Source organism: Thamnophis sirtalis, unplaced genomic scaffold (assembly GCF_051295495.1).
Source record: "Thamnophis sirtalis isolate CommonGarterSnake01/CBP01778 unplaced genomic scaffold, rThaSir2_p1.2 scaffold_4, whole genome shotgun sequence".
NCBI classification, from domain to species: domain Eukaryota; kingdom Metazoa; phylum Chordata; class Lepidosauria; order Squamata; family Natricidae; genus Thamnophis; species Thamnophis sirtalis.
Window position 1 is genome coordinate 102864690 of NW_028261384.1, and position 16373 is coordinate 102881062.

Genomic DNA, 16373 nt, shown 5'->3' on the forward strand with positions numbered 1-16373 from the left:
AGGTCCATCCGAATTGACCAAAGTCCCAGTGCCAACTGAACTGCGCAGGTCAGAGGGTCTCTAAACGTCCCGCCTACGTACGTGACTATATCACTAGCCTGATCAGTCCAGCTAAGAGGGGTGTTACATATGGACAGCCAAATGGTAAGATCCACCAAGATCCTCCAATCCAGCGTTATTGTATGGTGTATGCTAAAACATTTTATGCAGTCTGCAAAATATGTTATGATCACAGTATCCTGGAATGAGGACTTTGAGGAACGTAATAATGTTTCTGAATCTACATTTACAAAATCTATAGTCCTTAACCATAGCTGCTTAAGCAAAAAATAAAGTCTTATTCTGTGAGGTTCAAAAAACATTTTATTAATATTATACAGAAAGGTTCTGTTTGCTACCAAAGCAGAAAGGAATCTCAAACAAAATCTCCATTTCAGTGAAATTGTTTTTTTTAAATTTCCCTAAGAATTGAAAAAATAAAAAAGTTTTTTTAAAATTTAAAATGTTTTATATAAAGCCATATATAAATTCCCCTCACCCTACTCTCCTTATTTATTATACCAGGGAACATAAATATGAATCCTGACACTGTACAGCATAAGAGATTGCTTATTCAAATTGTAGCTCTTATTTTTTCCTTTAAACACCCACATAGCTTGATTTTAAAAATATCCAAGATGGATTTGTTCTGGCTTTTGCTTTAAAAAATAAGCTTTCCTCTTTGATAATAGCTTAAAATAACTTTAGAGCAACACATAACTATTACTTTATTATTTTTTTAAATAAATTATTCTGAAGTATTTTAAATATCTCCCTAACTTTTAAATAAAATATTTCTCCTGAATCATTTAAAAAAAATATTATGAAGGTCAGCTTCTCAACATAAATCAAATGCATGTGTTATTTTTATTCTTTGGGGTATTTCTAAATTCCAACCTGAAGTAACTCTTGTTTGATGCTAGAATAAGCAGAGACTAAGACAGCAAAGAAACTTTGTTGTTATTCCCTGTCATCGCGTTGTCAGATTTTGCTTTTGACCAAAGCAAAAATCAGGATTCCTACAGTGCACTCCTCATAGTTATATGAAAACAAATTCCACTGATATCAGTGGGCTCAAATTCAAACAAATATGTAGCCTTACTCCATAGTATACCTGGAATTACCTAAGATGACTGGCACTTTTTTCTCTCTCTTCATGACCTCTCCATTCCTTCACACAAAATTTTGTCAACCTAGTTTTCTATATTTGGCCTGGAGCAGAGAATCCATGTCTTTGATGTCCCAATTCTATGTATAATTAGCACTTCCACAATATAACTTTATCAGTTGAGTGAAGAGCTTCAGATGTGGTCAAGTATATTCAAATATGTTCAATTTTACTTTGGTGTCATATTTACACAATTGTGCTAAGGTTTATGCTTTGGTTGAATTTAACATAGATTGCCATACAAACCCAGCTATAGTAATTTGTTAACTTTGATGGATTATTTACCATTTTTGTATGAACCCATGATAGTTAATTGGGCAAAGCATGGTTGCACTGTGTATTTGTACCTTGTGTGACCCCCATACAGGCAGTCCTTGACTTACTATTCTTTCATTTAGTGAAAACAGTTACAATGGCACTGAAAAAAGGGATTTATGATTGTTTTTCACACAACCATTGCAGCCATCCCCATGGCTACGTGATCAAAATTTGGATGTTCTCCTATGGGATCATTTTTTGCAAGCTTCTGTCAAGAAAAGTCAATGGGGAAGCCACATTCACCTTACAACTGTGTTAGTTGTTACTAACTTAATAAGTGCAGTACTTTACTTAACAACTGTGACAAGAAAGGTCTTAAAACTGTCACTTCACTATAGAAATTTTGGGCCCAGTTGTGATAAGTGAAGGTCTATCTGCACTGTAATATCCTAGGGTCTGGTTTAGCATATTGAATGCAGCCAGGAATTGTGATGAATTGTGATTTAATAGTAAGTAAATCAGGCTACTAGAGTTTATTTTTTAAAATTGCTCCCCCCCTCAAAAAAAAACCCCTTGGTTTATCAGTATGTGCTAAGAATTACTATAAAGATTAGATGGGCTTTTTTGTTCCCTTGTGTATTAGAATTCTACCTTTATTTTTATCGTGTGAAGTATCTGCCTCAAACACTCAAGACAAGACTATTAACTGGGGGCTAGTATAGAACTGAGATCACTTTTTTCTTTTCCATCACCAGATGAAAAACCAGTACAAAAGTTTAATTTTACAATTTTTTTTCTTTTTTAATCTGCAATAAATCCCAGAGTGCATTCAGTATAAATCCAAAATAAACATTGGTCAGTATTGTTTTTTTTCTGGGTTCCCTCACCCTTTTTTTTTCTGTGCTAGCCAGTAGCACTACTGTAAATTAACACTATATACTGACCAGTTTTTGTGTAACACCTATGAAGTGAATTTAATCCTAAAGTGATTACAAAATCTATCACATTAATAGTTGTTGTCATCTACCTCTCCCTAGAGCATTGCTACAATTTCCAGTGGGACAGTATTTGCAAGGTGGTGTATAAAATGGGGGGGGGGAGTTGGTTATATTACATTGTTCCCATTCCCAACTGCATGGGTAGCTAACAGCTGAAGCCTATTCCTATTATAGGCATGAATAATTGATTGGTATTTGCAACCATACCAAACTTTCATAAGAAACATGAAGTTGATACTCCTCAAAACCACTCTGTTTGAGGTGGTCATCAACCCAAAAAACAAAGCAAAAACAAAATAACTAAAAGGGAATAAAACATTGTTTTCTCCTTTGCTATGGAGCTTTTTGCTTGTCTCTAACCATGCTGAGAGCCACCCAGCTGATGGTGGAAACTGGGAACAATTAGACCAGAGACAAATCATCCAGGAAGTGGGTAACAAGAGTTCTTGATGGAACTGATTTGACTGAGGTACAACATGGGCTGCAAATATTTTCTCTCCCTTTCACATTTCTTTACCCCCTCTCCCCCCCCACCCACCCAATGGTCTCCCCTAATGTCTTAGCCCTGCTGCAGTTCAGTTTTTTCTGAGATGAGATGGAATGTGTACCTGTCCCGTGAAAGATATCAAAGGGTTTTAACTTGTTGCCTTCTGTTTTTTTTCTCTCCCTCTCTGGCTCCCTCTCCCTCATTCCTTTTTTCCTGCTCCACTGGTTTCATTGAGGAGGGAAAGGAGGTTAATAAACCGCTCCAGGATTGGGAGGAGGCCCTGGAGATGGATGATGCATAGAGCCAGAAGTGGGCGGAGGTCCCTGTTGTTGTATGTGAGGCCCATTCAGATTCTGATGATGGAACCAAGAATTCTGATCTTCCAGGTAGCTTGGGGGAGAGGTATAAGAGAGTGGCTGGGGGATTTGGCTCCTGGTGGCTGGGTTATTATGAGTATTACTGTCCCAGAGGGTGGGAGATGGTGGAGAATTGCAAGCCATGGAGTCACTGTTATTTGGGCTGTGTTCCAAGGGGACCTCTCCATTTTTGTACAATTTCTTAAATTTAGACCTCCGGTTCTGGAACCATATTTTGACCTGCAAGAAAGAAAGAACATTATTTAATTTGTAGAATAGGCTGCATCTATTCTATTCTAAGCCAGTCCTGTCCCCACCAAAGATAAAGCTCTACATTTCCTCCATCAACCCAAGGAAAAGTATTACTTGTCCAGTTCAAAAAGAGCTCTGTGGGCTCAGTGGATTTCATGAAACAGGGAAAAGGCTCAAATCCTGGCAATTTCAGATATGTTTGGAAAGATTGGAGTAGATAGTTCAACGATCTTATATGGATTCACAAATTGCACTAAACCATGAGCTACAATTATGTCTGACTGTAAAGACATGCTAGGCAACACTTTTATTGTGTTTAGTTTTGACTTAGCTTAAACAGTGAATCTAATTACTATTCATCAATCTAACTCTAAATTGCAGAAAGTTTGTGAGAGTAAATCACAGAGGTAATAGCCATCTCTGCTCTAAACTCTTTCTAGGAATGTGCAGAAGAAAATAAGCATACCCCACATTCCTTTTGAAAAGTAGGACTAGAAATTCAAGCCAATTTCTAAAATGGTCTACCAACCAATGTGTGTTAATAGAAGCAGGGAACTGTGGCTCATTGCAAAAAAAAAAAAAGAGTCAGGTGACAAAAGCTTGCTCAAAAGGTTTTACAAGTCTTTCAAGGATGCTAAACATTGGGATTGGGATGACTGCCATGATGAAACTTTGGGCAGGGCTGGAATAGTGGCCTAGCTGGCTGGAAATCTTCCCAATACCATTGTAGAGTTGTGTGACTCCATCTACATCCCACTCTAGAGAAAGAGTATAAGTAAAACAAAAGGAAGTGGGTGGTGGGTAGGAAGAAAGGATAAAGGATCAATGACAGTAGAGACAGAAACTCTTCCTAATCAAAACAAGGAAGCAAGGGGGAGTTTGGAACAAAGTCTGCTTTGTTTAATTGAGAAACATCAATTTTTTTTTGCTTCTGGGGCAGGGGAAATCTCTCTGCAGTTGGTAATCAATGAAAGAGCCATGGTGGCACAGTGGTTAGAATGCAGTATTGCAGGCTAATTCTGCTGACTACCTGTAGTTTGTCTCTCACTGGCTCAAGGTTGATTCAGCCTTCCAACCTTCCAAGGTGGGTAGAATGGGGACCCAGACTGTCGGGGGAAATATGCTGGCTCCGTGAAACTGCTTAGAGAAGGTTGTCAAGCACTGTGAAGCAATATATAAGTCTAAGTGCTATTGCTATTGCTTTAGAATTGGCAAGTTTTTATTCTGAGCAGTCAGTTAAAATGCAGCTACATTGACTGGCTGATAATTCTTTAACCTGCGAGTGCGATAGGATAGGATTGCGAACTCATAAGAACAGACCAGGTGATTTAAACTGAAATAATCCAAACACTTTACAAATTGTTGATTACAGAGGAACAATCACCAGTTTCATACTTTTTATATAGCTGGACTTCAACTATCAAAACCCCAAATAAAAGAGAAAAGGGCATTTATGGACTTTTTTTTAGTAAAATCTGCATCAAATCTACTTCTGCTCATGGTGGAAAAATACAATGTGTTAGAATATTTTTATAGTAAAGTAACTGTATTTAATAGATGATTCTTCCATTAGTATCCCATTCAGAAACTATGCTGAATGTACGCAAGCATACATGTATGTGAGATGACAAAAAAAACAACCTAAGGGAAAATGTGGAAGGACAACTGATAGACTCAGAGATATCATTCAAATCTACAAGAAAGAGCTCCCCCTCATGTCCAAAGAAAACTTCATTCTTGGTATTTCTTTCATTTTCTAAAATCTGACCATAAGAAAAGTTCCTACCAAACTAGGATGGAAATGATGAGACTGCCATAGTATATATTGATATATTTTAATTAAGACACACCAGAAACTTGAAACCCGTGCATCTTGGTGATACCTGCAGAAAAACACCATTGACAGTATAAAATTTGGCCAGTGAACTACATATTAATTCGCAATTCATGCTTTTTTGCTCTCTAGATCTAGGTTATGATCTGAAATATACATATTCATGGGACTTTTGTTTTTGTTGGGAAAAAAGCCAATCTATTGGGCAAGGATCAATTCACTGTCAAATATTTCTGATTCCCAACAATTTAACAATAGATGTAATAAAAGGTCTATCATAATTTTATTATAGAGGTGAATGTTTAAAGTAACTAAAAATTGGAGGTGGGTGGGGTGGAAAATATATGAAGAGAGAGCAAACTTTGGAAAGTTCTGACCTCAGCAGATTCTCATATTCATAATTATTTAATTATGAGTATTTGTTGCTAGCAAAAAGATCCAACCGGTGAAGTTTGGGGAGTTCTATTAAAATAAATCCTTCCGTGCCTTTCCAAAAGTCAGCTGGACTTTCTTGGTTTATCCTCTTCTCATCCAGAACTGAAGAAGCTTCTTGGATGAGAAGCAAACCATTTTCAAGGAATGAACCCAAAAAGTCCAGATGCCTTTTGGAAAAGTATCTTTGAGGCAACCATGTGCTAGATGAGTGAGAATCTCTATAGATATTAAAATGAATATTCCACAAGTCTAAAGTTGACTCTTTTTTTAAAAAACAACTCCAAGTTCATCCAACCACTAGAAAAGCTTATGACACCAAAGTGAGGGACTATATTTGTCATTTGTTATAGATGGCTGTAAGTATATTCCAATACTTCTGGAGGAGGTTGGGTTATGAAATTCACACTAGACAATGTATTTAGGCAAATAGTAGATATTGTACATTTAATGCAACATTGTGCAAGATGATTCAAGCAAACTAAGAGTGGAAAAAAAATGCAATTTCTCTCTGGTGGTCACCCGGGGAGGGGAGGAAATTCTTGCTTTGACAATCACATGGCTACCTCATACTCAACATGAACAAAACCCGTCCCGTATGGGGAAAAACTTCAGATGATTCAGACAAATGAGCAATGCATCAGGCCATCTCCTATCCCCCCTCCTGAAAAAAAAAGTCTAAAGAAAAAAACTTGGGTCAGTGACCAGGGTGACCCTAGGGGAAAATTCCTTCCTGACTGTCATGGGGCAGTCTGTGTTTGTAGGAACAAAAACTCATCTGTACACCCCGAGAGCATTTTGTTGGGTGCAATTTTCGATGTGTCAGGTTGCCACCACTATGCTATGCTCTTGACCTATCAGAATCCGGAAGCACGCCAACTTGCTCCCTTAATTTAGATCAAAGCAATTAAGCAGCCTTCTTGTCCTCGGGGTGCTTGGCTGGCTCCACATTCCAGTCCAGCTTCTTTACCAGCCCCTCATGACCTGCTTAAGGAGGGAAGGCTTGTGGGAGAGGATGACACACAAGGCAGCTTCATGTCTGAATGTGGGAGCTGAAACAGAGGAAGCTAACTTGGTTGGGTGTGTGCGTATATGTATCACCAATCACACATGATGTTTTGGAATATCGCGTTGAGCATTGTGAATGAGCATTTGGCAAAAGGCCAGAATATTTTAGTAGGAGTCCAAAGGGTGTCGCTTTCCTAACATTCATTAAGGTAACATCTCCACAGAATTAAATCCAGGTTTGCCTAAAATCTAAGCTTATGATAAATGATACCTTTCTACTTTGGGAACCATCCCACTTTGTCCTTTTTTCTGAATTATAATTGAGAAAAGAAAAAGTCATCCTCATGGCAAAAGTATGTTGTGGCCTTTGAAACAATCTTCTGCAAATGCCAAATCCATTGCCAAATTAAACTGCAAATTAAATTATACAAGAACTAAGGAAAAAATATTTTTATGTTTCTGGAAACTGATGCAGGAGAGTGAATTCCTTCAGTTTATATAAGGGTCATTCAGGAGGCGTTGTTTTTTCCTTTTTTGTGGACATACCTACCAGATTATCAATACTGTATATTAAAATAATACCATGAGCATTTCTTATGCCGTTCTATAATTCCAACCAATCCTGATGTTGACCATGGTGGCTAGTACTACTGAAAGTCAAATGCGTAGTACAAAAACCTTGATTTCTGATCTAAAAGGAACTTTCCATCATTTAAAATGAAACACTAAATCTTATCTCCTAATCCTCTATTTAAATTTGTGTTCTTCAACTTGGCAACTTTTAAGATGTGCAGACTTTGCTGTTTGGGGGATTCCACTTGGCTGGACATCATATTGGCTGGGGAATTCTGGGAGTTGAAGTCCACACATCTGAAGGTTGCCAAGATTGAGAAACACTGGTTCAGCAGGAGAGTGCTTTAGGCATTTATAAAAGGATGGAAATGTATTTTGGGTACACACCCCGAAAGCGGAGTTGCAATCTTAAAGTTCGAAAAACATTGATTTAAAGGAAGGCTATGGTCCTCTTCATAAGGCTCACTGAACATAGTGAATTCGAGATCAAGATCAAATCATGTTTAGAGTAGATCCATTACAATAAATGGAACTCAAATAAGTTGTGATTAACTTAAGTCCCATTCCTTTCAAAAGGTCTGTTATCCATGACTATGTCCAGATCCAGCTAATGATTATAACAACCCAATAATGCAGTGCAAAGTACATTTTTATCTAAAGTAATTTCAAGCCAACATATCCAGCACTCAGAAAGGGGCCAGAGATCTAATATTTTACTTTGAGGATCTTTGCTAGATATAGCTATGGAACTAAATATAAATGCACCTATTACTCATATGGATTTCTTTTTATAGAAATGTGTTAAATATTTAAAACCTAAGATGACCATCTACTTCAAGTTATTTGAGAACAATCTGGAAAAAATAATTAATGGAACAAAAGGCATTCTTGTTATAGGTGATACTTTTCATATAATTTTATAGATTGTAAGACTGAAGAATCTAGTGAGAATAGGCTTAGATTTCGTTTTTTAAAAAAATATTTCAATTGTATTATAACTTTCACATTATTCTTGAATGACATTCTGATTAAAAGTTAAGCCCTGACAAACAAAAAGTATATTTTACCCTGATTTCATCCCTACCTAAGAAGTTACTTTTTGGCAATCCAGCCTTGTGTATTATTTTTCTTTTTCTTTCATGTAGACTTATCTAGGCTGCATTAATCTGAATGACTATTAGATGGCAGTAAGGTTTCTTGTATCACTTTGCTTCACTCTCATAGTTGCCTGAATCTTTGCAGGCAAGATATGGTATGTCTAGCCTCATATGTATTCATTCATTTATTAAAGGCAATTTTCAGAGCCATTTAATTTTAACCTTGTACCAAACTCCTAAATTTGCAGTCCTGTTTCACTCTGGGACCACACAACCTCACCTATAGCATCTAGGGCTACAGATGAAAATATAAGGGTTTGTTTGGGGGTAATGCATGCCTGTTGTTCCTTCTGTTCTTCGCCTTTTCTTTTGGCTTCATTTTGAATTAGTTGACTGAACATTAGGATAAATGAAAGGAGACATTTGGATAAAAGGATAGTAGCCTAACGTTGGACCCAAAAACCTTCCCAAATAATCTAGGTTGTCTGGCCTGCCTTAAATATTTGATGGAATGTCTAAATCTTTGTTTCCCATTGCTATTTTTAGGTAAACCATTAATTTTCTCTGGATTACAAATTGACTATATAGCAGAGACAAGTAGCTTGGGTTTTTACAACATGTCAAGCTAAAATAAAATTGGCAATGTAATTGTGTAAACTTAATCAGTATAAACCATTTATAGTTCAGCGTATGCTTCAATAAACTAATGGGAACAGTGAAAGATGCATCTTGCTTTATTATCCCACTGGATGTTGCAAGAAGGTGTTTATGTATTTTAAAAACACTTATAATTATAGTGAAAACTTGGGTGCCTACTGGCTACGTTTATGCAGTGTGCTTCAGTATTCAATTAATCCATTTTCTGAATTCTCACAATACACTAGCATATAAATTAGCCAAATGAATACACAGTTAAGTCACCAATTAAAACTTTTTTTGTAAAATAAAATAAAAAAAAAAAAAACCTCCACTCTTGGGTTAAAGCCAGTCACTGTTTAGCATGTGGGAAACTTTCCCCCGAGGTCTTGCTTTGGAAAAATTAGATAGTTTCCTTTCCATTACTTTGTTGATTTAAAAAAAATGCTATTACCGATTCTGTCTACATTCCCCAAATAGAGATATCATTAAAAGTAAGAATTACTTATTTTTAGATTTATTCCTGGGCAATAAATTACAAAACGAAGTTAGTATTTATTTCTGATACATGCTTTTATGTATTTGAAAACAAGTATATCTATTTTGTCTGTAGTGCTGTTTTACCTGAGTCCGGCTATTTTTTTCCTAAGGAAAAGAGGAGCACCGAATGTTACTTTAAAAAGACAGCATTCGCTTCTATATTTAGCTGTTCTCAAAGAAAACGAAGGAGCTTAGAAATATTTTCAGTCTGACCGATCCTTATCCATGCTTGTTTGGAAATACAACCTACTGACTTTGAGTAGCTAGGCTCTAAGGTAAACGTACTAAGACTGCGGACTTATGTATCCATTCATGATTTCCCAGAACTCTTCTGCATCTTAATGCTCCCAAGTAATTTTGCAAGATTGTAACTTTACTGAGGCAATTAAAAAAAAGTTGAAACACCATTCAGATCAGTAAATTTAATACAGCGGTGCAATAGCTCCCCGGCTTCTATTTTTACAAAAAAAAAAAAAATGGGCATTGTCTGTACCAGCGAGACCTGCTAGAAAAACTGGGAACTGAAGTCCAGAGGATCCGGAGAGATCCTGAGCAAGACACTCCTGAACAAGAATCAAGAGAGCTCCAATTTCAGCTTAAACTGCACTTTGGTGATTTGTTGCTTCCCAGGCATAGAAGTGGAAAAGAAACTGTGTCTTCTCACCATTAACAGCTAAGCAAAAAGAGGGAAATTTGGGCAAGTGGAGCTTGCATAGAAATAAGAACTTCCGAAAATTCCCTCTTCAGCACAGCTCTGAAAAGTGAACTCATCTTCTTCTGCATCTTAACTGTCTTTCGACTGTAGTTCCTGCTTTGCAAAATGTGAGTTTGAAATCCCTTTTCAAGGTGCAAAAGACTTGTGTGTGTGTGTTTTTAAAGAAACATCTATCCCACAGTAAATGAAAACATAGTACATGGAATATTGTTCCTTCTGTTCAAATGGCAACTAGCAACCCTTAGACTTACCAGGGCCCACATTAACCAGTTGGCCTGCTGATGTTCATCTAAAGACTAACAATGGGTTCCTTTTTCCACTCAAGCCAACTTCCTTCTCACAGCCATCAATCCTCTTGGCCTAAGCTCAGTTAGCTTCAGGAGGAAAAAAGGGGGAACCTGCCAAAACACAAACTGTAGGTTGCCTTGCCCCACCCACATGTTTCCTGCAGCAATGCTCCTCCGCCTCTCTGGCTAGTCAGCATACCATTCTGGATCTTTGGGTCGCAGCCAGATACAAGTAGGCTACAGGACTAAAAGGACAGAGAGAAAAAAATAACTTCACTCCTTCCCATCTTTGTTCTGTCCCAGCTTGCTTACTGTGGTTCTATTATTACATTTTGTATCTATGGCAGCTCAGGCTTTCTCTAATTATAATTATTGTCATTATAAAAGGCATCGTGTTTGCCTTCCATATGACAACAGAGGAACTCACCACCTCATTTCTGCGATCCTCTTCAACCTAAGTCAATACTGTGTTATCGTGGAATCCACACATTTTAACTTCTCAGCATGCAGAAAGTTATTTACTTTAAATGGTTAAAAGTGCTGAAAAACATCAGGCTTTGTTTTTAAACCCACATGCAAACCCACAGATAAAGTGGCCTATTTAAAGAAATGAGAAGACAAATGTGGAAAAATCATTTACAAAATGCAGTGAAAAGAGAAGAATGGACAGATTGGAGGAACTTTAATAACTACACGTTGGTAAACTGATTTGAATTCAACCAGTCTGTAAACCCCAAATGATTATGAAATAAATGGGGAAAAATGAGTGAAGATTAGATAGAGCATCTGAAATTAATTGTTACCCTTGGGTTTTTTTTTAATTTAACTTGATCTTTTCCTTTTTCAAAAAGGAACACTTCAAAAAGTGTTTTTCAAAAAACACTGGATTTTTCCTAATTTTCAAGGTCTAAAGCACTGCATTTTGTAGCCCTGAATTTTTTGGGGGGAGTTTCAAGAATGTACATTTCTTTACACTCACGTTCCCAAAACAAAGATGAAAGGCTAAGCACACTTTTTCTGTCTTGTGATTAGCCTCCCTTCCTGTTTCTAAAGTTTTACCTGAGTCTGGGTCAGTCCAAGTTGTGCAGCCAACTCTGCCCTCTCTGGCAAAGCCAGGTACTGCGCCTTTTGGAATCTTCTCTGCAAAGCAGCCAGCTGGTAACTGGAGTAAATGGTGCGAGGCTTTCGGATCTTTTTCGGTTTTCCGTTGACCATCCGCACTTCAGGTTCAGGTTCTTCCTTCACTGAAACTGCAAAAGTGAGACAAAAGAAATACGGTGGGAGAAAGGATCCAAAGAGCAGAAGGAACTGTTTCAGTGTCGCTCAAAAAGAAAATACTGCTGGCTTCTAAACCTTTGCTTTGATAAAAACAACTTTATCTGTTCCAGCTGCAGAATCCATGCTTTGTTCCAGCAGAGAAAATACTAATTCTCAGCTACTGAATTGCTGTACATGACAATGAAGGACAATTTGATTTGTGTGATAAAAAGAACAGCCCCTTGAAGAAAAGCAATTTACCATAATTTCCTATAATTGTAAACCTTTGCTCTTTTCAAGGAGACATCAATTGCTTCTATTAATTGCTATTAAGTAATTCTGTTAATTGCTTGTCCTTCCAATAATTTCAAGGACCTGCTGTCTACCTCCCCATTATCTGGTTCTACTCAGCATACAAGCCAGATGCTGAAAGACACAGCCTTTACATCTGCCTCTACCTTATCACTTCCACCTCCCCATTCCTATCTAACAAGGATAATTTTCTCTTCTAAGGAGAGTCAGACTAAGGATGAAAGACTGTCTTAAAGGGCTGTGCAAAGGATTCTGCAGGAGACATGCTGAACAAATGTTATTACTAAGCCTCCCTCCTCTCAGTGTAATTTACCCATATGTAGCTCTTATCAAAGGACAGCTGTGCGTAGTTTGTATGAAGCTAGTTTGAATCAATCATATAAGTCAGACCTTATACTAAAGTTCAGAGGCTTTCTACTATCCAATTTACTGAACAATTAGGACAAGGTGGAATTCCATTAAAAAAGACTTTTGAAAATTGATTAAACTTTTAATTCCCCTTCCTTCTTTTGCTCAATATCTCTCCCCTCCCCACCCTTTATTATTTTTCCTCCAATTCTTTGTATCTTTTAGGCTCTCCTCTCTCTCTTCCTTACCCCCCACCCTTGGTGAATATTTGTTCCCTTGGTGATTTTTTAAAAGGACCAAGTCAGAGTTCAACAGGGGTACATTGCAGGATACAGTGCTGTCTTAAACTTTCTATCTCAGAAATGGACTTCTCTATTCTTCTGTTTTGACCCAGCTCCTGTTTTTAAACAAACCAATTTATTTTCTATCTCGTTAGATGTATTTGATGTATTTTTTTCCCTCCTTGGCAGGAAGCATTGTCTGGTTACATCGGGACAGTTGGAACCACACAACCCCATATTCCCTTCCTGAAATATTTGTGGGGAATGAGGGCGTAAGTTAGAGGCCTCAGACGGTTATAGCCAAAATTTACATGCCAGCTCTTTTTAAAGACAGAATTCATCATTTTCATCTTTACACCATTATTTTTACAGTTGTTTATTTTGTCTTTCACTTTTCCAACTTTTAAGTTACTACTTTCCCTGTTTTTTAATTCATAAAAATAAACAGATGCCCTTACACACATCAAATTGTGGGTGTTGGTATCAAGATTTTAACCAGCAAAATAACGAGTTTTGCACACATCACAGGTTTCTGTGTGGGAGAGAAACAAGCTACTAAAAAAATAGCACATTTGGCAAAATACCGGTTTAGAAAAATGTGTGTGTGGGGGGGTGTTAAAGGAGAAGGGGAAACTAGCCTCTTTTTTTGCCTCAGGGAAAAAAGTTTCAGGCTCAGCATTATTTTTTCTTTAAGAAAAAACATTCAATCCCCCCCTTTCCTTAAACAAATGATGGAATTTAAGATATTGTTGCATCAGTAGCATTTGCACTTTGCAAATTAAAAAGTAAGCCATGAACATACAAAATTGTAAAAAAAAAATGTGCAGACCTTTTCTTACTCAGGAACACAGAAAAAATAGTTAAAGGGAAAGGAGGGGGGGAAGGCTGTTTGAGTCTTTCTGATGCTCAATTTGGAAGGAAGCAAATCACACCTCTTAATTGGGCAAGAAAAAAAAAGGAGGAAAATTGATTTCAGTTTTGCCTTAATTGCCTTCTACAGTGAATGGTGGGTTGCACGTGTATTTTAAGTGAAGCACAAAAACTCTGAAGGAAGACTTGGTGAAGGGAAAACGGAATTCCATCCAAGAGTTTAATCAGTTAGTACCAGAAAAAGTTTGGATGTCTTGTATGTAACAACACAAACGGACACCATTCATTTCTTTCCACTAGGGCAATATTTTATGGCAAGGCAATATCCCTCTCATACACACTCATTCACATATTCATACCCTCATTGTTTCAAATATCCCCAATAGAGTTGGGGAAACACTCCAAGAGATTCCAAGCCATTTAATCTCCCTGAAACCCAAAACAGGGACAGTCATCCATTCAAACTCACAAACTCTGGGCTTCCGATTTAAAAACGTCCTTACCTGTTTCTTGGCTCGGTAGCTGCTGGTCCCGGAAAGATCCATATTGCCGATATGAAGTGCTGTAAGGATAGTCAGATTTGGGGGAGAATGTCCCCGTCGCCCCCATCCCATTGAAGTTAAATTGGGGGTGGTATGCATAAGGATTCATAGGCTGAGCATAAGCCTGGCTGGGGTAATATTCATGTTGATTCTGCGAGGTACTGTAGTATCCCAAGTCCGTGATAGACGATTCAGGAAGCGTCGGGGAGTCTTTCGTGCCTGCATGGCAACTGGAAAGGTCAGTCAAAATGCTGCTAATCTTCTTATCAAAAGGTCCACTCATGATGAGAAGAGCTCGCCAATGGAAGGTCCAGCGCTTGATCCAGAAAGGCAAAAACTAACTGGAGCAAACCCTTCCCACCTTCACCTCAGTGAAGGTCTATTACTCAGTCATGGTTCCAGGAATGGTTGCAGTTGCTGCTTCTTCTGCCGCCGCTTCTGCTGCTGCTCTTGCTACTGCCGTCCTCTAGAGAAAATGTGTAAGAAATTCAACCGAGCCAGCTTGCTTAAACCCTCTAATTAAGGAGCAGAGTAGGGTGGATACTACATTCCGATTGGCTCCAGAAATATTGCCTTAAAGGCAAAACATGCTCTTTCCCTCCCTCCCTCTGTCTCTTTCTATTTCTCTATACTTTTTTTTTTTAAAAAAGAGAATGGAATAGAAAATAAATACGCTCCTACTACTACTATCTCCCCCCAAGCCCCTCTTTTTCTTTCTTTTCCTGAGAACTTGGAACTCCTTGAGAGAACCAGGTGCCAGAAATAGGGGATTCTCTTCATCTCTCCTCCTTATTTGGAGGAAAGAATTTAGCAGGATGGCAGGGGGAAGTATATATTGAAACGGGGAAAGAAATGGGAAAATTCGCCCGTGGGTGTGCTGAGAAGCATATTTTGTTCATCTACATCAAGGTGCATTTCAGATTTAGGAACTGACAAATATTTTTTTATTTGTGGGTGGGCTACTTCCAGAAGACTGTGTGTTCCAGCTAGAGTTTCTAAAATAAATCACACACACACACACACACACACACACACACACACACGTTAAAATAGGTGATCTTTTGCATCTCCTTAACACTTGATTATGCAACTATTCGTTTGGGAAGTACCATCTAAATCTTTATTAGCCCCCACCCCAACAAAACCAAATAGATTTTTTTTTAAGTTAAAATTATCTTTCACTACATTCGGTTAAGAGCATTGGAATGTAATTTAATTATTTGCTAGGTTCTATAGGACTTCCATCGTAATAAACTTCTAAAATTGGGTTTTGGGAAGCATGTTTCCCCATCTCTTAATCACCTCCTTAGATAGACCACAATTTTACAGATAACAAACAAAATCAAGATATAACACGCTCAGGGAATTCTTGGCTAGGTTTGGATCTGATCTGGTTTTCATGTTGTTGTGACCATTGCATCATCCTGGTGAAATACAAATGGAATATCCCTTATGATAGATAGAGATAGATAGATAGATAGATAGATAGATGGATGGATGGATGGATGGATGGATGGATGGATGGATGGATGTAGGTAGGTAGGTAGGTAGGTAGGTAGGTAGGTAGGTAGGTAGGTAGGTAAATAATTTGGGCTATATAAGCAAGTTTTCATTTGTATGTATGTATGTTTTTCATATAGTTTTGGACAGAGTGAGAAACAGCCCAGGAAAGTATTTTCCAAACTCAAAACATAACAAAAGTCTGGATTTAAAGATTGTTCACATTCAACTTTTAAGACCAAGTTTTTTTTTAATGGAATCCTTTTAAATAGGCATATATTTTCAAGAGGACATGCTGGGTCTCACAACTGCATTTCACTACAATGGCATAAAATAGACTTTTATGTTGGGAAGTCCTTGGCTTTGTGAAGCACAATTCCAAATGCGGGGCACCCACAGATTTATGTTTTTCTAGGCATAGAGACATGAAATCTAACCCTCCCTAACCCTAACCCTAACCCCAACCCTCCAGGCTTAATATGGATTGATAACTATATTTGTTTGGCAAATCAGTAACCGTTTGCAGAATTGATCTCAGTGCTATTGGAAATTTATTTCCAGTTCAGGGAAAAAAACCCTGAGA

At 37.7% G+C, this 16373-nt stretch overlaps 1 protein-coding gene across 1 annotated transcript; it reads right to left on the bottom strand.

Annotated features, from left to right (window-relative positions):
- Positions 1-389: 389 nt before the first annotated feature.
- DLX3 (distal-less homeobox 3) lies at positions 390-14730 on the bottom strand. Its single transcript, XM_014074993.2, has 3 exons — positions 14252-14730; positions 11740-11930; positions 390-3546 (listed from the first exon to the last, which is right to left on the bottom strand). The coding sequence occupies exons 1-3, from the start codon at positions 14571-14573 to the stop codon at positions 3199-3201; spliced, it is 861 nt and encodes a 286-aa protein (XP_013930468.2). The 5' UTR covers positions 14574-14730; the 3' UTR covers positions 390-3198.
- Positions 14731-16373: the final 1643 nt, after the last annotated feature.

Coding starts and splice junctions, on each gene's coding strand:
- DLX3 (XM_014074993.2), bottom strand. CDS start 14,573: ATGAGTGGACCTTTTGATAAGAAGATTAGCAGCATTTTGACTGACCTT. Junction 11,931..14,251: donor GCTACCGAGCCAAGAAACAG/GTAAGGACGTTT, acceptor TCACTTTTGCAG/TTTCAGTGAAGGAAGAACCT. Junction 3,547..11,739: donor TTGGACTGACCCAGACTCAG/GTAAAACTTTAG, acceptor TCTTTCTTGCAG/GTCAAAATATGGTTCCAGAA.